The sequence below is a fragment of the Xenopus laevis genome, chromosome 8S (genome assembly GCF_017654675.1).
Source record: "Xenopus laevis strain J_2021 chromosome 8S, Xenopus_laevis_v10.1, whole genome shotgun sequence".
Lineage (NCBI taxonomy): Eukaryota > Metazoa > Chordata > Amphibia > Anura > Pipidae > Xenopus > Xenopus laevis.
This window is the reverse complement of record NC_054386.1, coordinates 11669974-11695552: the sequence shown is the minus strand read 5'-3', so window position 1 is coordinate 11695552 and position 25579 is coordinate 11669974. Positions and strand designations below refer to the sequence as shown.

The 25579-nt window shown below is 40.3% G+C and overlaps 1 protein-coding gene across 2 annotated transcripts in view; it reads left to right on the top strand.

Moving 5' to 3' along the window:
- The window catches only part of wdr20.S (WD repeat domain 20 S homeolog), a 37696-nt gene extending 18663 nt beyond the window's left edge, over positions 1-19033 (top strand). The window contains exons 2-4 of one of the 2 annotated variants that reach the window (XM_018231804.2): positions 778-960; positions 4216-5490; positions 18189-19033. In XM_018231804.2, the coding sequence (XP_018087293.1) occupies positions 778-960; positions 4216-5490; positions 18189-18242 (1512 nt within the window). In that variant the 3' untranslated portion in view covers positions 18243-19033. 2 annotated transcript variants of the gene reach the window in all.
- Positions 19034-25579: the final 6546 nt, after the last annotated feature.

Below are 25579 nucleotides of genomic sequence, written 5' to 3'. Positions count from 1 at the left end.
GAACATTTTACAATAGGTTACAGAATTACCCCATAGCATTTAAATAAATAAATGTTAAATACATTAACAACATGTATTAAACATCTGTTCACCTGCCCCAGGGCCTGTGTGTTGGGTAAAGTGCTGTATATTTGTAGCATATAATCTGATTTTCTACCTTGCTTTTTTTATTCGCTATCAAGCCCCTAAACTAAGCATAATTTTGAACAACCCTGAAGTACAAGGATGATCTTTTTGGGGATTTTTCCAGAATTTAGAAATTTTCATCCGTCGCTGTGTCAGAATCCTAAGGCCCCCATACACGGGCCGATAAAAGCTGCTGACAGACCAAATTGGCAGCTTATCGCCCGTGTGTAGAGCCCACCGACGGGCTTTCATGATCGATATGTGACTGAAAGCCGTCCAGATGCCGATCTGGCAGGTTAAAAAATCTCGTCAGATCGCGGCCGTATCTATGCATGTATGCGGTCCCGTGATCCAACCGCCCGTATCGGATCCATTATGATCCGAGCGTTGGGCCCACGATCGGATCAGCCCGATATCGCCCACTTCAATGTGAGAACATTGGGGAGAGATCCGCTCATTTGGCGACATCACCTCTACACTGACCATAACAGTCTGTCCTTGTTTTTAATTGTAACTGTCACTTCCAAGGGAACCTTTAGATAAACTGTGTTACAAATGTTTGAAGTGATTGCTTCATCTCTTGGTGGTGGTTGTCCTCTTATGGGGTTCCGATATCCTTGTTTCATGGTTTCTTTCTTCTCTTCCCAACAGGCGGCTGATCTAAGCAAGCCTATAGACAAGAGAATATATAAAGGGACACAGCCCACATGTCATGACTTCAATCACCTCACCGCTACCGCTGACAGCGTTTCTCTTCTTGTGGGGTTCTCTGCTGGCCAGGTCCAACTTATAGACCCAATTAAAAAGGAAACAAGCAAGTTATTTAATGAAGAGGTGGGTGTAATGACTGCATTTATATGGGGGGGGTGGGGTGGAATTACACTGAGATTGCAGTGCTAAATGTGAGAATTGTATTGGTTTCTACCCTAAAACCTAAATAATGGAAGGCAAGTTACTACTGTTTGGTAAACCCTGAGTGTTTGCAATATGTCTGCCTTCTTTGAAAATCATGTTCACATAGTTGCATTAATGCAGTTGTTGACTTACCAGTCTCTATAGACCCCATTCTGTTATCCAGTTGTTAGCCCAGTGCATGGGTGGCCAAGTCAGGCCGCTCCTACCATGAAGCAAGGTGAAAAAGCCGCCTCTTGAAACATTAAGAGCTGAATTTACGGGTTTTTCTAGTGCACTAGCAATGCTGCCCCCTTTTGACCCGCTCCGATGCTGATTTTTAAGCACGGAGCAGATTCGGAGGGCGGCATCTGGACTGCCCTAGAATCAGCGCTGTCAGGCCAGGATCTGCACATTTGTGACCTCACAAAATGAGTGGATATCACTGAATATGGTAATTTTAAAGGAGAACTAAACCCCCTTAGAGACAAGAGCCCTCTTTAACTACCCTCCTTTGGCCCCTCTCATCTCTCTCTACGCTGTCTTATGTAATAAGGTTCCCTGTTTAAAAGGCTGAACTAAAAATGCAGATGAGGAGATGAGGAGGCTGATGAAGGGAAGTGGAAGGTTGCTTTTGTACCTAGGAGGTTTTAGTTCTCCTTTAGGGCAGAGACACACTTCAGGTTCAGGGAGATTAGATGCCTGGCGACAAATCTCCTCTTCTTCGGGGGCGACTAATCTCACCAAAATGCCTTCCCGCTGGCAAGAATGTAAATCACTGGCGGGATGGCACTTGGATCATTTCATTTCTGAAGTCGCCCAAAGTAAACTTCGGGCGACTATTGAAAACGAAGCGCTCAGAGTGCCATCCCTCCAGCAATTTTCATTCTAGCCGGAGCAAGGCAGTTCGGGGAGGTTAGTTGCCCCGAAGAAGAGATTTGTCGGCAGGCAAATAATCTCCCCAAATCTGCCTGTGTGTCTCTGTCGTTAAGAGACCAACCTAAAACCAGAATCCTCCTGCTGCAACTATAAAGTGAATGGGAAGGATGTAATAACTATAACTGACTATACACAGAAAGATCTGCTCATTTGGAGCAGTGGTTCTTTTGCCTGATTTGGCTGCCAAAGTAGTGGGACAAATGGGAATTTGCCAGCTCGCCCAATATGGATAAACCCCAATCAGATATTAGTCAAACAGATTTCAGTTTTGAGTATATAAAGAGACTATAGGTTGCCAACTTGGACAATAGCATTATATTTTGAAGGATTCTTAATGGCAGCTACGTTTGGGGAAAAAACATTAACATTTTTTAAAATGTAATTTGAATGTTTTTTTTTTTTTTTGTCTCTTACCTGCAATGCATGTGTGTTTGGGTCTTACATTACAAATCTGCAATAACTAAACCACAGAATTCTGCTGTAAGCTGTTTCTATTTATTATCTGACACATAAGTTTAGCATTTACATTTTTCCTGCTCTGTTTTTTTTCCAGATTTTGTATCTCTCTCTCAGTATACATTTTTATGAGTCATTTTTTTTTTTTTAAAAAGTGAAGAAACCTTTATATGCACATGTGTAAAGCTTATTAAAAGGAACAGAAGTTTTGTATGTCTATAAAACATTTAGTTTTAGTTGTGCTGGGATTGTCTCATAATTGTGTGACTGGTAGGGTCACTTTCCACATGTTTATTTACACTTTATCGTACCTCCTTGGCTTTCCAGTACAGTTTTCATAGAAGGCAAAAGTATTACTCTTCCCATTTTAACCCCCTGTATAAAAAAACTCCACTGTTACTAGAGGGCTGCAGATGGGGGGGGGGGGGGAGGTTGGGACTTGTCTATACAAAGCCACCTTCCCAGACTTGTACTTATTAAATCAATTGTTCAGTATAAAAACTGGGTAAATAGGCTGTGCAAGATAAAAATGTTTCTAATATAGTTAGTTAGCCAAAATGTAATGTATAAAGGCTGGAGTGACTGGATGTCTAGGTATTTGTTCCATTAAATTTGAGGTTGAGTTATTTAAGTGATTTTTTTCTTTCCTTTGATTTCCACACAGGGTTATTTTGAACATTTGCTTGCCAAGGTTTTTGTTGCTCAGTTCATGGGTGACCGAATGCTTGGAAAAGCCCCGCATTCATTCCTAGATAAAATCTTTGTTGGTATAGAAAATACTCTTTCCAAGTGCTTTGTTGTCCTCCTGTTAGACATCCAAACACATGGAATCACTCTGATTTATTGCTTTAAAGGGGAACTATCGCGAAAATGAAAATTTAATATAAGCTTCCTCATATTGAAATAAGAAACTTTCTAAATACAATCAATTATTCTTAAATACATTTTGCATGTAGAGAGACAGGATTTCAATAGAGTGAGCTCTAATGTCTTCTAGGCAAAAGGAGCCCCTCTATAAGATGTATTGGGTGTCGGATGAATGATCCATCTCTGAACGAAGACAGAATGAAGAGAAATAGATACTGAGAGAGGAATAGTGAAGATAAACTTGATTATTTCAGAAACAATGCAGAATATTTAATTGATTGTATTTAGAAAGTTTCTTATTTCAGTATGTTGAAGCTTATATTAAATTTTTATTTTGCCGTGATTGCCTTTTAGGGCTCTTACACACGGCCGTTCCAACCTGCGCTCCCCTGCGTTCCATTTTTTGGCGTTCAGCCGCAGGGGAGCGCAGGAATAGACGCAAGTAATGATTTGAAATGGGGCTGTACTCACGAAGGCGCGTGTAGGCGCCGAATGCAGGAAAAATGCAGCATGTTGCGTCTGAACCTGCGTTCGGCGCCTACACGCGCCTTCGTGAGCACAGGTTGGAACGGCCGTGTGTAAGAGCCCTTAAGAAGCAAATCCCAAGCAATTTGGGATTTCTGAATTGGACAAATAAGCCTATGGATATTATTTTTTGCAATTTGTAACATGGTCTTTATATTTGTCATTTCTTCTAGATTATATAATCTGTAGGGATGGGTGAATTTTTCACCTTGTTTCGCTGCAGAAAATGATGCCCATAACACTTGTATGGCGGCGTGCGCCAAAAAAAAACCGCACCAAAAAATTATTGTAGCCCATAATTTAGCCGGTGGCGAATTTTTAGCGAAACGAAATGGGTCAAATTCGCCCATCCCTAATTATCTGAACTTTTCTTAACACTGATTTTGCTTCTTTTATTTTGTCTTTTTATAGAGACTAATAGACAAGGCCAGAGTAACCTCTGTAAAATGGGTTCCAGGCTCGGAAAGCCTCTTTCTAGTTGCTCATTCCAGTGGAAGTATGTTTTTGTATAATGTGGAGTATACATGTGGAACCACTGCTCCACATTACCAGTTACTTAAACAAGGTGAAAGTTTTGCAGTCCACACATGCAAGAGCAAGTCCACGCGAAACCCTCTACTGAAATGGACTGTTGGCGAGGGTGCCCTAAATGAATTTGCTTTTTCCCCAGACGGGAAATTCTTAGCCTGTGTGAGCCAAGACGGCTTTCTTCGTGTATTTAACTTTGACTCCGTAGAGTTGCATGGCACAATGAAAAGCTACTTTGGCGGACTGCTGTGTGTGTGTTGGAGTCCTGATGGCAAATACATTGTAACCGGCGGTGAGGATGACTTGGTAACTGTTTGGTCATTTGTCGACTGTCGAGTTATAGCCAGAGGTCAGGGACACAAATCCTGGGTCAGTGTTGTTGCATTTGACCCTAATACCACTAGTGTAGAAGAGACAGACCCGATGGAGTTTAGTGGGAGTGATGAAGATTTTCAGGAACTGATGAGTTTCGGTAGAGATAGAGCAAACAGTACCCAGTCAAGATTATCAAAAAGGAACTCTACGGACAGTCGTCCTGTTAGTGTAACCTATAGATTTGGCTCAGTAGGCCAAGATACCCAGCTGTGTTTATGGGACCTTACAGAAGACATCCTTTTTCCTCATCAGCCACTTTCAAGGACAAGAACACACACAAATGTCATGAATGCCACAAGTCCACCTGCAGGAAGTGCTGGGCCAAACCCAGGAAGCAATGGCAACACTATCACAACCCCAGTCAACTCCATTCCACCCCTTCTTCCTAGGTCCAACAGCCTTCCTCATTCTGCAGTGTCTAATACAGGCAGCAAAAGCAGTGTGGATAGTGCCATCGCATCTGGTGTCAGCAAGTTTGCAACTCTGTCCCTCCATGACCGCAAGGAAAGACACGACAAAGACCACAAGAGAAACCACAGCATGGGACATATATCTAGCAAGAGCAGTGATAAACTGAACCTAGTTACTAAAAATAAAACGGACTCGGCTAAAACTTTGGGCACCCCTCTTTGCCCCAGGATGGAAGATGTTCCTTTGTTAGAGCCTCTTATCTGTAAAAAGATAGCACATGAAAGACTAACTGTGCTTATTTTTCTTGAAGACTGTATAGTCACTGCTTGTCAGGAAGGATTTATTTGCACATGGGCAAGGCCTGGCAAAGTGGTAAGTTTTAATCCTTAACACTGCGTCAAGATTTAGAACCTGAGTAGCTAATTATTCTGGGAAACTGACTTTTTCTTTCCATTCAATGTAGAAATACTTGTTTTGTTTTTTGTTTTTCCCCTTTTGAGACATATTTTGGTTACTGCATGTCATACTGTTTTGAATCATTTGAAATTTTGCCACAGTAAACCGTACTTGGGGGAAGGAAAGAAAAAATAAGTACATGTAATTACAAAGAGTATTGTGCCAACCAAAGAGAGAATTCATTTACCAGAAACACTGTACACTGTAAAATATTCAAATATGCGCTTTCCTATGAAAAAGAAAAAAAAAAATGTGCAGGTAAATTTGGTGTCGGCCGACTGAATTGTACTGGCAGAATTAGCAAAGAGGTGGGCTGAGCATGGAAATGGGTTGTGGCCCCTTTCACGTACATGAAAATTTAAAGCACTTGTTAATGTATTTGTATCCATATTGAATCATTCTAGAGAAGGTCTAAACATGGACTTAAATTTATTCTATTAATCTAATAAGATCTGTATTTCTGTAAATAAAAAGGTTACCTTGATTTCTTTAGTATTCTCCATGTGTAACTCTTTCTTACAATACCTACAACCTGTCATTTGCTTTTATACCGTTTTAAAGCTTTACATACTTGGCCTGCTTTCTGTTAGGGTCGATTGACTTATTTCAATGGTGGGTCTGCACAGTTGGTGTAATGTCTGGTTACATTTAAATTAACATGAATTAGTAGGGTTCATTTTAGGGTTCTTTTTAAACAACAAACTTCCATGAACCCATATCAATGCCATTTATTTGTAGCATAGCCTGTAGTTGTTTCAATTCTGTTGGGTTGTGCTGTTTGGTTAGATGTTCTTACTGTTGCTCATTTATCATTAAATACATCTTTTATCTTGAAAAAAAAACAAACCCTACTAGTGTATAAATAAACCTTTTAAGGTTCATTTGCCAGCTTGGAAAATTCACCCTTAATTTTAGCTGTGTTTTCTTCATGGGATACTGTCATGGGAAAACATGTTCTTTTCAAAATCAGTTAATAGTGCTGCTCCAGCAGAATTCTGCACTGAAATCCATTTTTCAAAAGCGCAAACAGATTTCGTTATATTCAATTTTGAAATCTGACATGGGGCTAGACATATTGTCACTTTCCCAGCTGCCCCCAGTCATGTGACTTGTGCTCTGATAAACTTCAGTCACTCTCTACTGCAAGTTGGAGTGATATCACCCCCAGCAGCCTAACAACTGAACAATGGGAAGTTAACCAGATAGCGGCTCCCTAACAAAAGATATCAGCTGCCTGGTAGATCTAAGAACAACACTCAATAGTAAAAGCCAAATCCCACAGACTGATTCAGTTACATTAAGTAGGAGAAATAACATCCTGCCAGAAAGTAGTTCCATCCTAAAGTGCAGGCACAAGTCATATGACTGGGGGGCAGCTAGGAAACTGACAATATGTCTAGCCCCAAAAAAAAAAAAAAAAAATCTGTTTGCTCTTTTGAGAAATGAATTTCAGTGCAGAATTCTGCTGGAGCAGCACTATTAACGGATGTGTTTTGGAAAAAAACATGTTTTCCCCATCACAGCATCCCTTTAATAAGGTATACCACTAACTAGCAGAAATGGCACTGTACACTAAATAATTGAGCTTTCCTTGGCAGGAAAAGCCAATAGATCAACCTTGATTTGGAAATGTATTCTGCTAATAATCCTATTATTTGTGTATTTATTTTACTTTGGTTGAAACACGTTTTTCTTTATATTCCCTTCCTCTGTAATTTCCCATATTAACCCTTGTACAGGGAAATTGAATATGCAGGGGAGCCCACAGGCAGCAGAGTTTATCAGGACACTGATTGAATATTGTACAGTTTTGTAAAATATAGACGATCTGTATCAACTAACCTGCTGTCCCGCTCTGTTTCCCATTCAGTTCTTGTTTGATCTTGTTGGTTAAATTGCTTGTTTTTCAGTGGCACACACTGCTACACACATCTGTTGCAAATTAAAAGCATTGTTATTTCTCAATATACAGGTAGAATTGTTGTAAGGGAGAAATTTATTTTGTCCTACCTGGACCTATTTTTTCACGTTCAGCACAACACTGTAGAGTTAGGGTCAGGGCATAGGCTCAGATTTGGGGAGATTAGTTGCCTAGCGACAAATCTCCTCTTCATCTTGGCGACTAATATCCCCGAACTGCCTCACGCCAGCTAGAATGTTAATCACTGGCGGGATGGCACTCGGGGCGATTCATTTCCCAAAGTCTCCTCATGATCCATCTTCAGAAAACGCCCTCCAAGTGCTATCCTGCCAGTGATTTACATTCTAGCTGGCGGGAGGCAGTTTGGGAGATTGGTCGCCCCGAAGAAGAGGAGATTTGTCGCCGGGTGACTAATCTCCCTGAATCTGAGCGTGGGCCCTGACCCTTAAATGAAAGACAGAACACAACTGAAACACTAGCTGTTTATTTATGAATAAGGTTACCCTCCTCTCTTCTATCCTTATGGTCCTAAAGAGTGGCCAGTAAGCTGTCAAACTGGTCTGGAGCAGCCGAGCTTGGTAGCTGATGTGTATGTCTACCTTTAGGCTCTGTTTGCTTTATAACTTTCCTTTGTGTGACACTTGAGTGAATAAAAATTCAATATTTGTCATGGTAGATTGGACTGATCTAGATTGGTCTGATCTAAGTCTGCCCCTACACAGGTTCCGTTTCATGTTTTCAAGAGGACCTAAAACGTTTTAATCCACGAGATAGCGGACTTTATATACTATGAGACAATTTACAAAGGAGCTTGCATTCCGCTCAACCAATAATTATTTGCCCTGACATTGGTTTTAACATCCCTTTCTCAGTTACTGTCTGAATGTACAATAAATTCTGGGTGTAAATATAAATCAGAATATAGTTTATCTCCACAGAAAAGTTCACTGTAAATTAAGTCAGATTGGGCTGCTTTGTAGGAAATTAGAACGTTGCATTTGGCTTACTATTTTAATTGCTTTTGGACTTTTTTTTATTCTGTTGGCAAATTAGTCCTAATTTGTACGTATGAATATAATTCTAGTAAGAAAATAAAATTTCAAATGTTTCTGAGAGATGAGTATGCAGTACCAAAATTGGTGCCCAGGTAGCTTTCTCAGTGTATAATCATTTAATCAGGTAAGTGTCATTTTTTCGTTGGCTTTCTTCTCATTTGCACTTTATTTTGCACAACAAAATACCACATTTTAACATATATTTAATTGTTTTTAGCAGAATATATGCTCACATATTGTAGTGTTTCTGTGTGTGTTTGTGTGTCTCACTGCTTGAGTTTGGACAAGTAGTCATTCTAGAATGTCTCACTGCTTGAGTTTGGACAAGTAGTCATTCTAGAATATAAATCACGTAGCCTCCGTCACCAATATATTTATAATGAATTTTAATATTGCCTTTTTATGGGGAGTGTTTCCTTGTTACTCTTTTATAGCAGACTTTATTCTGTTGATGTAGAGCTGCTCCATAACTTTTTATCAATATAAACTCAAACCCGTTATGTATGTCAAATTTTGTTAATGTACAGGTATGGCATCCGTTATCCTGAAACCTGTTCAGAAAGCTCAGATTTACAGAAAGGCCATCTCACATAGACTCCATTTTATCCAAATGATCCACATTTTAAAAGATAATTTCCTTTTTCTCTGTAATAATAAAACAGTTCATTGTACTTGATCCCAACTCAGATATAATTAATCCTTATTGGAAGCAAAATCTGCCCATTGGGGTTATTTGATGTTTACATGATTTTCTAGTAGAATTATGGTATGAAGATCCAAATTATGGAAAGATCTGTTCTGTGGAAGACCCCAGGTCCCAAGCATTCTGGGTCAAAGGTTCAGTACCTGTAAATATTTTATTTCCTCTATACAGTGTTAAAGTTTTTGTAATAGCTTCTGCCTTTTGAATTTGCCAGTAGAAAAAAGTTACCAGGAAGATATGTTTCTGTCTTCCATTTGACTTAAAGGGGAAGGAAACCTAGTTGGCGCAAATGCCCCTAACTTGTTACTTACCCTTCTGCGCAGGTCCAGTCCAGGGAGTTCACAGATGACATCTTCTTCCACGCAAATTTGCCCAACGTGTGTGAATGATGTTTTTGCGGAGCTGCCCATATGTCCCCAGCTTAAAGGAGAATTCAACCCGAAATAAAAAAAAACCCCTCCCTACTAACCTGAGTAGACGTCCCACCTCCTCCAGCCTACCTGCCCCCCCCCCCCCAGGCAAATTCTCCTATTTTTTTTACTCGCCCCTCCATGCAGATTCTGGCCTCTGAGTTCACGGCAGCCATCTTCTTCTTCTCTGGTAATCTTCGTGTCTTGACTGTATTTTTGGTGCATGCGAAGTTGGAGCAAATTTCTGGTCCTGAACAACTGTGCATGTGCCGAAAGTCACAAAAAAAGTTTCATGAGCAGTGGTTCAGGACTGGAAATTTACTCCAACTGCGCATGCGCTGAAACTTCTGAAGAAAGAAGATGGCTGCCTTGAACTCCGAGGGGCATTTTCCCGGGGGGGGGGGGCAGGTAGGCTGGGGGGGAGGAATGAGGGGGGTCTACCCCGGGTAGGGTTTTTTTTTATTACGGGTTGAATTCTCCTTTATGTTCAGATGCCTAAAACTGTCATTTATTATATCCGCACAACAGTTCATTTCTATTTGGACAATGCTACATATTGTTGCTTATCTTCTGATTTTCCAACATAGTTTTGCCTTGATTGCTCTAAAGTGATTAGATTCCCAGAATTTCCTTGGGAACATAACCTCTATACAAATACTTATACTGCCATTTTATTAATGCCTTTTTCCCTATGGGCTTTGCTTGGTGACCCTTCTATAATATTTCTTCTGCAGTTTGGATTATAGATTTAAGCTGCCCATAGATGTGCAGATTTTACCCTTGTATCCGAGGAATAATCAGACCACGCAGTCTTCATTAACCATTCAGATTAAATAAAGTAGTAAAAGAACAAATCAGACAATGTTCTGGCCATTAATTTCAAGATGGCAATTGTACGAACATTATGTCCGACAAATACTAGTGACAGTCACCCATTGATATTGTCAGATAGGCAATAAATGCAGAGCAATTATTGTTGGCCAACAGAAATCTTCTAACCTGTCCAATCGACTAAATGATCGATCGTCATGGTACTAAAACTGTCAGAATGATCCAAACACGGTACAACTTCATCTTTGCTTCTATGGCCAGCTTTATGCTCACAGGCAGCAGTTAGGAAGTCAGAATGATGGATAAGCTGAGGTCCTATACAGAAGGATAAGCAATGCAATATATCTATAAATAACAAACTGTAGCCTCACATCTTTTTTCCCCCCTTTTTTCGGGTCTGTGAACCCAACAAGATATTAAATATCATTCCTGTAAGAGACATTCTGAGGAAATATTGGCAACATAGAAAATGAAGATAAATTGAAAAGTTACTAAAAACTATAATCCCCTCAGTAGAACATTCAAAATGGTATAAAATCCTGGAAAATGTAAAAATTGGGGAAATGCATTATAGAATAGTGGGACCACAAAAAGTGTAAAAAAAAAAAACAAAACAAAAAAACCCCCATGAATCAAAATTGAGGTTTCACGGTTTCTTTTAATAACCAGTTAATAGGTGAACAGCAGTCTGGCCAAATGTAATTCATTTAAGATTAAGCAACAAAAGCCCTGCCATATTTGTTATTACAATCCTATCCTGAATTTGACCAGTAAAGATTGGCAAAGGCACTCTTGGTGATTTAAGAGTGTTTCCTATTTTAATGCCCTGTAGAATCTGTTGATCACCATGGCACTAAAAAAGTATGTAGACACTGACTTTTTGTTAATTTTCATTACTAGGCTCATGTCACCCAATGTGTTTTGCCCACCACATGAAATGCAGATCCAGTCTAATTCTACTCTGTGTGTAATAAGTATGTATTGTATCTGCCTGAGACTTTGCACATGGTGTGGATCCAGAAGATTCACATACAAGTATATTCTGATTGAAACAGGCCTTGTGTGCAATGACAGCCAAATTCTATTAATCCTGTTCCAACACACTCGCATCATAATTGGCATTTCTTCACTGGTGGATAAAACACATCATGTTACATTAGCCTTAGTGTGCACTTGTGAATATAGACTCCGTACTCACATCTGTGGTACAACTATTTAAAAAAAAAAAGTTGTTTTTAACTGCTGTATTGGCAGTGTATACAAGTACGATTCATTTAATAAAGTGTACAGACCCAAATAATGTAAACACAAACTTCTAGTCCACATAACGTTATGTCAAAAAACAAAACCAGGTACATGTGTGGGACATTGTCCAGAATGCTCAGGACCTGAACTTTCTGTAATTTTCTCTCCATACCTTGTCTACTAAACATCACTTAAACATTAAATAATCTCCATTGGTTTGCTTTGTCTCAGATAAGCATTCTATTTTAGTTTGAATCAAGTACAAGGTACGGTTTTCTTTGAATTATTTGAATAAAATTAAGTTTATAAGCAATGATGGCCTTCCTGTAATTTGAACCTTTCTGGATAAAGTATCCCATACCTATAAGCCTCGCCAAAAGGGAAAGATGCAGTAACCCCAGGAAAATCCATAAAGGCCAGAAGACGGTGGAAATGCCCCCAACTTTTTACTTACCCCTCTGCGCAGATTCAGGAATCTGCGTTTTATGCAGCCATCTTCCGGGTCTTCATTAAGAGACCAGCGAATCGGAACATGCACAGATGGACCAATTTACCAGTTTGCGACAACTGCGCATGCTCTGAAATGGATGGAAATTGCCGGAAGACGACACAAAGACCCGGAAGATAGCTGCAGTGAACTTTGATGCCTGAATCTGCGCTAAGGGGTAAGTAAACAGTTAGGGGCATTTCCCGGGGGCAGTAAGCAGGGGGGGATGAGGGAGGGGGGTCTACGTGGGGTGGGGGTACAGGTTTTTTATTTGGTTAGAGCAGGGATCCCCAACCTTTTTCACCCGTGAGCAACATTCAGAAGTAAAAAGAGTTGGGGAGCAACACAAGCATGAAACAAGTTCCCGGGGTGCCAAATAAGGGCTGTGATTGGCTATTTGGTAGCCCCTATGTGGACTGGCAGCCTACGGGAGGCTCTGTTTGGCAGTGCATCTGGTTTTATGCAACCAAAAATAAGCACCTGCTTTAAGGCCACTCGGAGCAACATCCAAGGGGTTGGAGAGCAACATGTTGCTCACGAGCTACTGGTTGGGGATCACTGGGTTAGAGGGTTGAATTCCCCTTTAATCATCAGCTGGAATGTTAGGCCCAGTTTGTCTTCTCTTAAAGGGATACTGTCATGGGAAAAAAAAATTTTTCAAAATGAATCAGTTAATAGTGCTGCTCCATCTCTGAAATCTGACATGGGGCTAGACATTTTGTCAATTTCCCAGCTGCCCCATGTCATGTGACTTGTGCTCTGATAAACTTCAATCACTCTTTACTGCTGTACTGCAAGTTGGAGTGATATCACCCCCTCCCTTGGGAAGGTAACCAGATAACAGCTCCCTAACACAAGATATCAGGTGCCTGGTAGATCTAAGAACAACACTCAATAGTAAAAACTCATGTCTCACTGAGACACATTCAGTTACATTGAGAAGGAAAAACAGCAGCCTGACAGAAAGCATTTCTCTCCTGAAGTGCAGGGACAAGTTACATGACATGGGGCAGCTGGGAAATTGACAAAATGTCTAGCGCCATGTCAGATTTCAAAATTGAATATAAAAAAATCTGTTTGCTCTTTTGAGAAATAGATTTCAGTGCAGAATTCTGCTGGAGCAACACTATTAAACGGATTCATTTTGAAAAAAAAATTTTTTTCCATGACAGTATCCCTTTAAGGGCAATGGCACACTGGGAGATTTGATACCCATGGTTAAATATGCGCTACCATGTTTGACAAATCTCCTGAAAATGCTTTCCCACCAGCAATAATTAAAATCTCTGGGGGAAGAAACACAAGTTGTCTCTGCTTTCCGACAGCCTTTCCAGCCAATCTCTGCTGAGAGATCAACCAAATATCTACCAGCAGGTAGATGTGGCACTTGCCCAACAGCCTTCCATGGGCCCCTACTGTAATCCAGTCCGCTGCCCGTGGAGCCTAAATCCATTTCTCAAAAGAGCAAACAGATTTTTTTATATTCAGTTTTGAAATCTGACATGGGGCTAGGCATATTGTCAATTTCTCAGCTGCCCCAAGTCATGTGACTTGTGCTCTGATAAACTTCAATCACTCTTTACTGCTGTATTGCAAGTTGGAGTGATATCCCCCCCCCCCAGGAGACAAACAAAAGAACAATGGGAAGGTAACCAGATAGCAGCTCCCTAACACAAGATAACAGCTGCCTGGTAGATCTAAGAACAACACTCAATAGTAAAAACCCATGTCTCACTGAGACACATTCAGTTACACTGAGAAGGAAAAACAGCAGCCTGCCAGAAAGCATTTCTCTCCTAAAATGCGGGCACAAGTCACATGACATGGGGCAGCTGGGAAATTGACAAAATGTCTAGCCCCGTGTCAGATTTCAAAATTGAATACAAAAAAATCTGTTTGCTCTTTTGAGGAATGGATTCAGTGCAGAATTCTGCTGGAGTAGCAATATTAACTGATGCGTTTTGAAAAAAACATGTTTTCCCTTGACAGTATCCCTTTAAGATGGTGCTAAGAATTTAAATAAATACATCTGAAAAGTAGAAATAACAGTATAGAATATCATTAAAAATAAAGGAAACAATATGCAGGTTAAACATTGGGGAATTGTTTAACTACACCCCCTATATGCAGTGACAGATACTGTACTATATAATGTACTTAATCTACACGTGTATTTCTTAAACACAACATAAATTTTGGAGCACAGCAAATGGGCAGTACTGAATGCATGTCTTACATTGATTTAAATCTTCATCATACTTGCACATAGGAGATTGGAAGTCCCATTTTTGTCTCTTACTGATGCAAAATGTACTAAACACTCACACTCGTTCAGGATGTATTCCACTCAGGATTTTTATTGGTGGCAGCTTTAACCACTGTACTGTATAGATGATTATAGTGTGTTGACCTAAAATATCTCTATAAAGGCAAATCCTCTCACATGAAATCTAGGGCACCAGTCTGACACAGAGCTTTTGCCTTGTTCTTAAAATTAGTTGCAAATCCCATATGATTGGATGTCTTTTCCAAAGAACCCTTTTATATAATACCGATGGTACTTGGAAAGAACAGGAGTATTAAATAGGGGCTAGGCCTCATGGATCAACACATACTAAGTTTTTATATATATATTTATTTATAGAAAAAAACAAGCATTTAGCAGCACTCGCACTCGCTTAATAAGTGATTGTTGGTGCAAAGCCTCAAAGGGGAAGTTCCGTTTCCTTCCCACACACACAATATACAACGTTTAAGTGCTGCCTCCTTCTTGTCTGGATACGTCGTGTGTGTGTGTGTGTTTATATATATATATATATATATATATATATATGTATATATGTATATACAGTATATGTGTGTGTGTATGTATATATATATATATATATATATATGTATATATATATATATATATATATATATATATATGTATATACAGTATGTGTGTATATATATATGTATATGTATGTATGTGTGTGTGTGTATTTATAATGAAAGAGTCAAGTTCAGAGTGGAAAACTGGCTATAAAGATTGCCATTTATACTAGCATAAGTCGTATGCTTATTTGCCCAGGTTTGTGGCCAGTTACTAATAGTTGAGGCAAGAACCCAATTACGTTGAGGCAAGAACCACTTAATGTTGTGGATATGGTTTTCAGTAAGGATGCACCGAATCCACTATTTTGGATTCGGCCGAAACCCTAATCCTCCGTGAAAGATTCGGCCAAATACCGAAACTAATCCTAATTTGCATATGCAAATTAGGGGTGGGAAGGAGAATTTTTTTTTTACTTTGTTTTGTGACATAAAGTCATGCAATTTCCTACCCTGCCACTAATTTGCATATGCAAATTCGGTTCTGCCAGGCAGAAGGATTTGGTCGAATCAGAATCCTGCTGAAAAAGGCCGAATCCTGGATTCGGTGCATCCCTAGTTTTCAGCAAGGTCTTCACACTTGCTCATATTTGTCTTTGCAAGGAAAAACTCGCCTAGTCGTCATTTGCCTGAAAGGCTCTAACAACTCATTATATGTACACACAAAATATTTAAGCACAATGAAAGCCTCTTTCTGTAAGGGGTACCAGTTTTAATGGCACTCCCAGTGAATAAAATCACTTATCTTGGGCTGAGGATTTTTCTATCTAAGCACTGCGACCTTACCTGTAGTTCCCATGGGATCCTTGTACCTAACTAGAATTGATTTTTGCTTCATGTAATTACATTTTTTCCATTAGTTTCCATGGGATGCAAGGGAGCTCTGGTAAAATCAGGAAATATCCAAGCAGCACCTATTCCTATGGTGTTTTCTCCAGAGAAAAGGCTAATTCTGTTCTCATCCTTTCTGTGTGCATAGAGAGAGAAATGAATGTGATTTGATTTTACAACAGTGATGCAATTGGAATGTAAGAACGTTTTCCATACTGTCTAACAGACCTTTTCATGCATTTGCCACAACGGTGTAACCACAGCTACAATATAAGACTTTGAATCTGATCTGTGGGAACTACTTAAAGAAAAAGACCATAAAAACACTAGACCTTATTTCATGCAAGGATTTTTAAACCACTGTGCATATGCATCAATAACATTACTAGTGGAGTGATAAAGTAATCTTGGCATAAACTGACCAAGACCATAGGCTCCTTGTAACCAGACAGATGTTTACTTGTAGTAAATGATCAAATGGCTCATTTAAAAATTAATTGCCGTCAAAATCCGTGCTACCCCCCTACTAATAAGGTTCAAGTGGTCACTTGCCAATGAAGCAGCATTTCTTGTCCAACATGTCATTTATTTACAAAATGCTGCATCTTGGTGTGGAGCTCTAGTCCCAAGTACATATTGGACTACCTGTTTATACAACAAATTGCCCAGGGTCTTCCTTTGACTTTACCATTGCCTTCACAGGGACTCTCTTCCCCATGTCTCCCATTCAGTAGGTCACAGCACTGCTGTTTAGCTAACGTATAATCAATGCAGCTTGCTGGGCTGCACCAATTTACCTTTAACCCATTTAATTATGGCCCAGCGAAAACTATATCTTTTAAAGGAACCGTACAGTGTAAAAATAAAAACTAGGTAAATAGGCTGTGCAAAATAAAAAATGTTTTTAATATAGTTAGGCAAAAATGTAATTTATAAAGAGTGGAGTGACTGGATGCCTAACATAACAGAACATTACTGCTTTGCAGCTCTCTTGGTTTCCACTGATTGGTTACCAGGCAGTAACCAATCAGTGACTTGAGGGTTGGCCACATGGGTCATAACTATTTGCTTTTGAATCTGAGCTGAATGCTGAGGATCAATTGCAAACTCACTGAACAATTATGTCCCATGTGGGCCCCCTTATAATTGCTGACTAACTCATCGTTAGAGAGCTGCAAAGCAGGAAGTAGTGTTCTGGCTATTACGTTAGACATCCAGTCACTCCAGCCTTTATACATTACATTTTTGGCTATATTAAAACATTTTTCCTTTGACTTTACCATTGCCTTCACAGGGACTCTCTTCCCCATGTCTCCCATTCAGTAGGTCACAGCACTGCTGTTTAGCTAACGTATAATCAATGCAGCTTGCTGGGCTGCACCAATTTACCTTTAACCCATTTAATTATGGCCCAGCGAAAACCATATCTTTTAAAGGAACCGTACAGTGTAAAAATAAAAACTAGGTAAATAGGCTGTGCAAAATAAAAAAATTTTTTAATATAGTTAGGCAAAAATTTAATTTATAAAGAGTGGAGTGACTGGATGCCTAACATAACAGAACATTACTGCTTTGCAGCTCTCTTGGTTTCCACTGATTGGTTACCAGGCAGTAACCAATCAGTGACTTGAGGGTTGGCCACATGGGTCATAACTATTTGCTTTTGAATCTGAGCTGAATGCTGAGGATCAATTGCAAACTCACTGAACAATTATGTCCCATGTGGGCCCCCTTATAATTGCTGACTAACTCATCGTTAGAGAGCTGCAAAGCAGGAAGTAGTGTTCTGGCTATTACGTTAGACATCCAGTCACTCCAGCCTTTATACATTACATTTTTGGCTATATTAAAACATTTTTTATTTTGCACATACTATCTATTTACCCAGTTTTTATTTTTATACTGAACTGTTCCTTAAAGAACAATAACCGCACATGGCTATCCTGCTGTTGCTAAACTAAAGCTGTTTAATCAGGATCTTGGGAATTGTAGTAAAGAATTAGTAGGAGGCACCCAGGATGCTCCAAGACACCCTAAAGGCATACAATGATGGTTATAATTTGTCCCATGCAGTGCTTAATGGCTGTACCCATTGATCCGGATGATGAGCACGGTGTGAGTTTGTTCTCCGTTGCAGAATGCCTCTGTATATTTTATATCCTATCTTGTTCAGCATAGGATTTACTGTTTTTTTTTTTTTTTTATAACCATTGTGAGGTTTATTGTTCTGGATTAATAAAAGCTGCTTTGTTCACAGGGTTTATTATCATCCCAAAACCAAGCCAATTCTCCAAGTGGAACTGTAGTATAGCCAACTCACTACTGCTTGCAAAACATACACAGGACCAGAAGTAATGGCAGAGGAGCCAGCAGCTGTTCTTCAGCAACAGAACATCCATTTAGGACATAAATGTGGGAGACCAAAACATTGCTCTAATTGGTTGTTACATAGTAATAATAATGGGTGCACACACAGGAGATCTTATTCAGATACCTTCCTCCCTGGATGAACACCGCCCCCTTCATTAGGAGTCACAGTGGAATTAAAATAATGAGTGTTTTCATTCCTAATGCTTTCTACCTTCATGTCCTTTTAATCTTTCTGAATATGTAGTGTAAATGAACCCGTATGTTATTGGAGGTCATACTAGATGGCTCTTAAGAATTAATTCACCATTGTGTGTATTGCACTGATTTTGTTTTAACCTGCAATGGTTAGAATCGAAATATGCCTGGGACTGCACTGACCTGAGAGCAAGTCATTCTTTCTGTGACTTGAAATGGCATACAGGAACGATGGAGAAGCTGCAATTTTTTTTTCTTTTTTTCTAAATACAAATGTTTGCACTTAAATAGCGAAATGATAGTCCAGAAATTACTATTAAATGATGTACAAAATTACCAGGACAAGAAAAACTGTTGTGCAGAGAAATCTACTTTGTAACTATTAAACATTTATTTTAATATTGTGGTTTCTAATGACTGTATTATATGTATAAATACTGTAATCCAGTGCTGGGAGACGGGGATTTGGAACATTACACTAGTCATTTTCATTATATGAAAATAGTGCTTTCTAATTAAAATACATATTAATATTAAGTCTGGCATATGCAGTCTTTGTTTTCCCTCATTCCATGCAGTTAATATGATACAGGCAATGTCTTACCACTGCAAGGAACTTATTAATTTCACTGGAGAAATTCTCTATTGCAAGATGTATTTATTTCCCATGGTTTAGCTCCTGCAAGCTTTAGTGCTACAAATCGTGTACTTGGGAAGTATTTTAGTCCATTGATTATTCCAATTTAGATGTAGAATTTCAATACACAAAGTTAGTTCCATATTGGCAATTTATACTTGGGTTTACTCGCTCGCCAGAAGAGTGGTACTTATATCAGCGCAACGGTGAAGTCATCTGTTTCTCCAAGGAGAAGGAGGAAAGTAACCAAGCCAAAATGAGAGAAGGTACTGTGACCTGCAAGACTACCAGCCAAGGAAATTTCCGTTTGCAGTTTATTTCCACCCTTAGACAATACAGCAGCTTTAGCATTGTCTACATGTAAAACTGTGAAAGTGGGCCCTTGCTGTCCGGTTCTGTTGTGGGTTCTGGGAGGCCCAGTCTAATAACTGAGCAAAAAATTCTATTTATAGTCCACCACACCAAACAAGGATAATGTTCCGGGCACTGCTGTTTTCATGCATCCCCATGATGGAATATTCTGTCAGAGCTGTGGGGTTTTTTTTTTTACTTTTATATTTAAACATATTTAAAAAAAAATTCAGAAATAGTTCATCTGCTAAAAATATAACAGAAGCAGGTGGTGTATTGCCACATATAACTAGGCTATATTAGATTTTTTAAATTGCAGTATCATGACTTGGTATGTTGGTGCAAATAATAGTTTTGTAATTCTTTCATTTTAGTCCTTACTTTAAAGAGGTTAAGGGCTCTTGCACACGGCCGTTTCTTTCTGCGCTTTCTTCCGTTCAGCCGCAGGGGAGCACAAGAGTAGATGCACTCAATTATTGGGAAGGGGCTGTACTCACACAGACGCATGTATGCGCAGAACGCAGCTGAAATGCAACATTTCCCACCTGCGTTTGCCACTTACATGTGTTTGTGTGAGTACAGCCCCCTTGCACAATAATTGAGTGCATCTACTCTTGCGCTCCCCTGCGGCTGAACGGAAGAAAGTGAAACGCAGGGGAGTGCAGAAAGAAACGGCGTGTGTAAGAGCGCTTAATGGGGGGGGTATGGATTGGTTCAGTTATCACATGTGGCCAAGCAAATTCAACCCCTGTATGGCCATTTATGTATATTCCTGGCATTATTTCTATAGAGCTAGAGCTACTGCCTGTGATAATGACTGCAATACTAATGCAGTAAGTGGTCAAATCAGCTGCATCTTGTAACAACAGTTGAGAGATTATCTGACGCAGGATCGTTGAGAATAATTTAGATTTACATTCCGTGGCACCAGGACATTCACACATCACAATGATTCAGCTACTGTAACAGATGTAACCTTTGTCTATGACAGTGTGGTGCAATGTTTCTTCTGTTTTGGCTGTGTGTGTGTATATTGAAGAAGTCAGCATTGGTACAAAATGATATGCTTTCACATATAACTCTGCATTGGCCTTAAAGGAGAAGGAAAGTCTTCTTGCACTTGGGGGTGCCAAATGTTAGGCACTCCCAAGTGACTGCATTAATTACCTGAAATCCCGGCTGGTGCTCCTATCAGCAGAAAACTGCACTGGCCCGAGGTTATTCCAGCGAGCACCATGGACCGATCCTCTTCCGTATTCCTCTTTATTTGTGCGGCTGCGCATGTGCAGTAGAGCGAAAAGCAGAACTTTAACTAAAAAGTTGGCTATTTTGTTCTACTGCGCATGCGTCTGCCCCGGGAAATTTGTGAAAGAAGCCAGAAGAGGATCGATCCGTGGTGCCCACTGGAATAACCCCGGGCCAGTGCAATATTCTGCTGATAGCACCTGCCCGGGGTTTCAGGTGAGTAAATACAATCACTTGGGGGTGCTTAACATTTGGCACCCCCAAGTGCAAGATGACTTTCCTTCTCCTTTAAAATATGTACTGGTTAGAGGGAATAGTAGGGGTCATTTACCAACACTAGGCAAATTTGCAACTTAGCAGTAACCAATCAGATGTCTGCTTTCTTTGTTCTACCTGCAGCTGGCTGGCACTACTAATCACTGATTGCTTGCTATCCGTTACAGCCCAGGTACAAATTTACCCAGTGTTTATAAATCAGACTGTCATAATGATAATTTTTCAATAACCACCAAATAAATAGTTTGCGGGCTGGAATCAAGTTTTAGGGAAAACAAATGAAATTTGAGTGAATAAATAATAGCATTCCGCTAAGATTATATAGAGAGAGAATAAAGGACGCACACCCTAAGCAAAATGAAAACTTGGGTGCCAGTCTGGAAAAAACTTGAAAAGCAATGCAGGATGACAGCACACCAAGAAATTACAGCAACACAATTATTTTGAAGATAAAGAGGAGGTTTATTGGACTGAACCAACATTTCAGTTCCTCACAGGAACTTTCATCAGGGAGTGAAAGTTCCTGTGAGGAACTGAAACGTTGGTTCAGTCCAATAAACCTCCTCTTTATCTTCAAAATAATTGTGTTGCTGTAATTTCTTGGTGTGCCGTCATCCTGCATTGTATATATATATCTAGATATATCTATCTATCTATATATATCTTTCTCTCATCTCTCTGTTTCTCTTTTTAAAATAAAGTGCATCTGACAAAAAAAATTCAGATCAAGGCCCAGAATTCAATCTATAGCTTAGATTGCCACATCTGAATTACTTCATCATTACAGTTAAGAGATTTGGTGGTCACATATAAGGTGTATAAAGTTACCCACCCTGCCTCTCCTAAACATGGCACTGATCCAGCTTCACATGCAATTTCCGTGTGGTACTGTAAGAACATGTAGGGAGGATGCTGCAGCCCTATTTCCACAGTGATTAAAAAGAGAATCTCTTGCTGCTGTCTGCACCAGTCATGTAGCTGCCGTTTCCAAAGAAAGGGTTGAGAGTGGTTGTGTTTACCTTGGTCTTCATGGAATTCACACTTGGCAGTACTGGGAGTTTCACATTATTTCCAGGTGTAGGGAATACTGATTGAAACTTTGGCACGGGCTTTGTTACTCCAGGTACATTAAGTTTTGGCAGCTCCACTGGAAAGGCAGGTGCATGATAATGTGCAGTAGCTTCTGTTTTGTCCTGCTTTAAAATAAAGGTTATCAAATCAAATGTGATGTGGTTATTGAGAAAAGTAGCCAACATGGCCGACGATTCATGCTTGCTCCAAGATTGGATTGCCTATAAATATACAGTTATTCGCTGGTACAAACTGTGCGTTTGCTGCCGAGACCTAATATATGGTTAATTTCAGATAAAGTGGTGTAACTATGGGGGAAACCACTCAAAATGCAAATATCATATAAGCTGTGTAGGGAACAATGGTTTTATTGCAGAACCATAAAGATAATCTGGACACATAGCTATAGGATAAAACCTCTCATACTAAAGAAGACATTTGCTGCTAACAAATTTGCTTATTTGTAGGTGATGTTTGGACATATACAAGCTAAATATTTGAGCAGTGTGGTGTTATTGGCCCTTTCATTTCTATGGATTCCCATACACAGCTTTATCCAGCTGACCCAGTTCCAGTTGATCTTCAACATGGATCCCTAGTAGAACCGATCTATTCATCAGGGCACTACTCCCAAACTACAGCTGTGAATGGAGAGAAGAGCTGCACCTCCTGTTACTTTACATATTCACCTGCTCAGAAGGAAAATCAGTGGAAACAATCAAAAGGCTCAAGAACAGCACAGTCATTGGGATGATTATTCCAATAACAGCTCTTGGAATATAAGAACATTTTGTTTGCGTTTCTCATGTTTTCTAGTTTGAACTCGTTTATTTTGATGGGAAGTATTTAAAATAAGAGGCACCAGGTGAATGTGTCACTTATGTCAGTTAGTCAGCATAATGGTATATACCTGCTTGTTCCCTGTTTGTGTTGCGGATATGGCCAATTGTGTGAACCGTCCCTGTTCATTTGCTTCACAATCAGGGAGTAAGGCAGTGGGTCATACAAAAAACCTCTTACTAGGAGCGTCTCGGCATTCCAGTTCATTAAAGGGATACTGTCATGGGAAAACTTGTTTTTTTTCAAAACACATCAGTTAATAGTGCTGCTCGAGCAGAATTCTGCCCTGAAATCCATTTTTCAAAAGAGCAAATAGATTGTTCAATTTTGAAATCTGACATGGGGCTAGACATATTGTCAGTTTCTCAGCTGCCCCCAGTCATGTGACTTGAGCTCTGATAAACTTCAGTCACTCTTTACTGCAAGTTGGAGTGATATCAACCCTCCCCCAACTCCCAGCAGCCTAACAACAGAATAATGGGTAACCAGATAGCAGCACTATTAACTGATGCGTTTTTGAAAAAACATGTTTTCCAATGACAGTATCCCTTTAACAATATTCCCTGGTCGACTATTCTGGTTCTGCTGCTACCTCTCCCCGTTTACCTCATGCCAGTGCCCTGAACTGAGAAGCAGATTTACCAGTGTGTAAAGTGCTAATAAATATATTAACCTAAGCAATCACCACTAGGACAATTGGTAAGCAACACGGTCACAATACACATAGTAAGTTATACTAATGTTTTCTATAGGGAAACTATTAGAGGCAAATTTATTAAGGGTCAAATTGAAAATTCTAATTTTCTAAAAAATGTTTTATGGTAAAAACTCTCAAATTTGAATTGCGAATTATTCAAACATGATTCGAGTTTTAAATCAAATTAAAATTGAGATTTTTCATACTCTGGCCCTTTAAGAACTTAAACTTGACTATTCACCACAAGTTTCCTCTTTGGGCGACTTCGGAAAACGATTCTAGCCAGCGGGAAGGCTTTTGGGGAGTTTAGTCGCCCTAAATCTCCCTGAATCTTAGCGTGTGCCCTTACCCTTAATCATGCAAGTTGTCTTCTTCTGCTTCTTTGTTCTTCTCTTTGCCCTGGGCCTAGTGTGAGTGTGCAATAAAATGAAAAGCTTGCATTTTCATCCCGGACCAGAATGTGGAGAAGAGCCAGAAAAAAGAAAAAGATGCCGGTTAAGTGCTCCTACAGTAGTACCCCAGGGGTGTGCCGTGATGTAGATGGGGGCGGAGTCACACACAGTGACACAAAAGGGGGCGGGGCAACACACGTGATGGACAGAAACCTAAAAAAAAGGTAAGTACTGAGCAGGCCAAAGGCTTTTGCTTAAGGGTATTACAAATTACCGGCAACTATATTGCCGGTAAATTTGTAATACCGGCCTTGGCAGGTGTTTTACCGGCAACCCAAGCTGCGGCTCCCCTTTGACTCTATGTAAGCGGCTGGGCGGCATGCTGCCCCTGAAATGTTGCCGCTCTAGGCTGGGCCTTTGTGGCCTTGCCACAAATTCGGGTCTGCCTACCTTAAATGAGAAACAAACCTTATTAAAAGAAACCTACCCCACATAGACCCCCCCTCCCTCCTCACCCCCAGCCTTGCAGATTCAGGGATCAGAGTTCACGGCTGCCATTTTCCGGGTTTTCGTGTCTTCTTCCAGCGCTTCAGCAATTTCCATCCATTTTGCCACATGCGCAGTTGTCGCAAACTGGGAAATTGCTCCAACAGCGCATGTGCCGCTCCGTCGGTCTCATTCTCAGATTACTGAAGACCCGGAAGATGGCTGCCGTGGACTCTGATCCCTGAATCTGCACTGAGGGGTAAGTAAAAAGTTAGGGGCATTTGCCCGGGGTTAAGGTTGCCACCTGGCAGGGAAAAATGATGGTTGATCCCAATGTTATTAATAGGGAAAAAATTTAAATATATAAGGCCGGTATTTTTTTTCCAGAAAAGGTGGCAACCCTACCCAGGGTAGCAGCTAGGCTGGGGGGGTCTATGTGAGGTGGTGGCAGGGCCGCCATCAGGGGGGGCAAGTGGCCCCGGCATGTGCTGCAGTTTTGAAAGAGCCGGGCCCCCCTCACGAGCGCCCGAGCCGTGCGGCCATTTCTTAAGTCCCGAATGCGGAAGTGCTGAAAAGCCGTACAGCTGAAGGACCCGAAGTCACGAAAACAGCCGCAGCTTCGAAAAGACCTGAAGTCACGAAAATAGCCGAATTTGAAGTCCTGAAGCGCCGAAGGCCATGAAGCCACGAAAACAGCCAAAGTCCCAAATCGGCGAAAAGACCCGAAGTCATGAAAGGAGGCGACGTTGAAGTTCTCAAGCCATGAGTTCAATTCTACTGAACACCAATTTGTGTTTTTTTTTTTTTTTTTTTGGCGCCAATGTTTTTTTTTTTAACTTATAAGGGGGTCCTGACCATGAATAGCTTTCTATAACTTATGGGGGGGGCCTTAGGCGCCAGTGCGGGCAGAGCCTGTGTTTCTAATGGCGGCCCTGGGTGAGGGGTAGAGGTTTTTTTAATAAGGGGTTTGTTTCTCCTTTAAATTCAGAAGATAACATGCTACTGGTAGAACAATAGTGAGTGGGAGGCTGCAGCTCTTTGTGCAGGAACATCATGGGGGGAGGGGAAGACAAGACATGGAGTGTCCC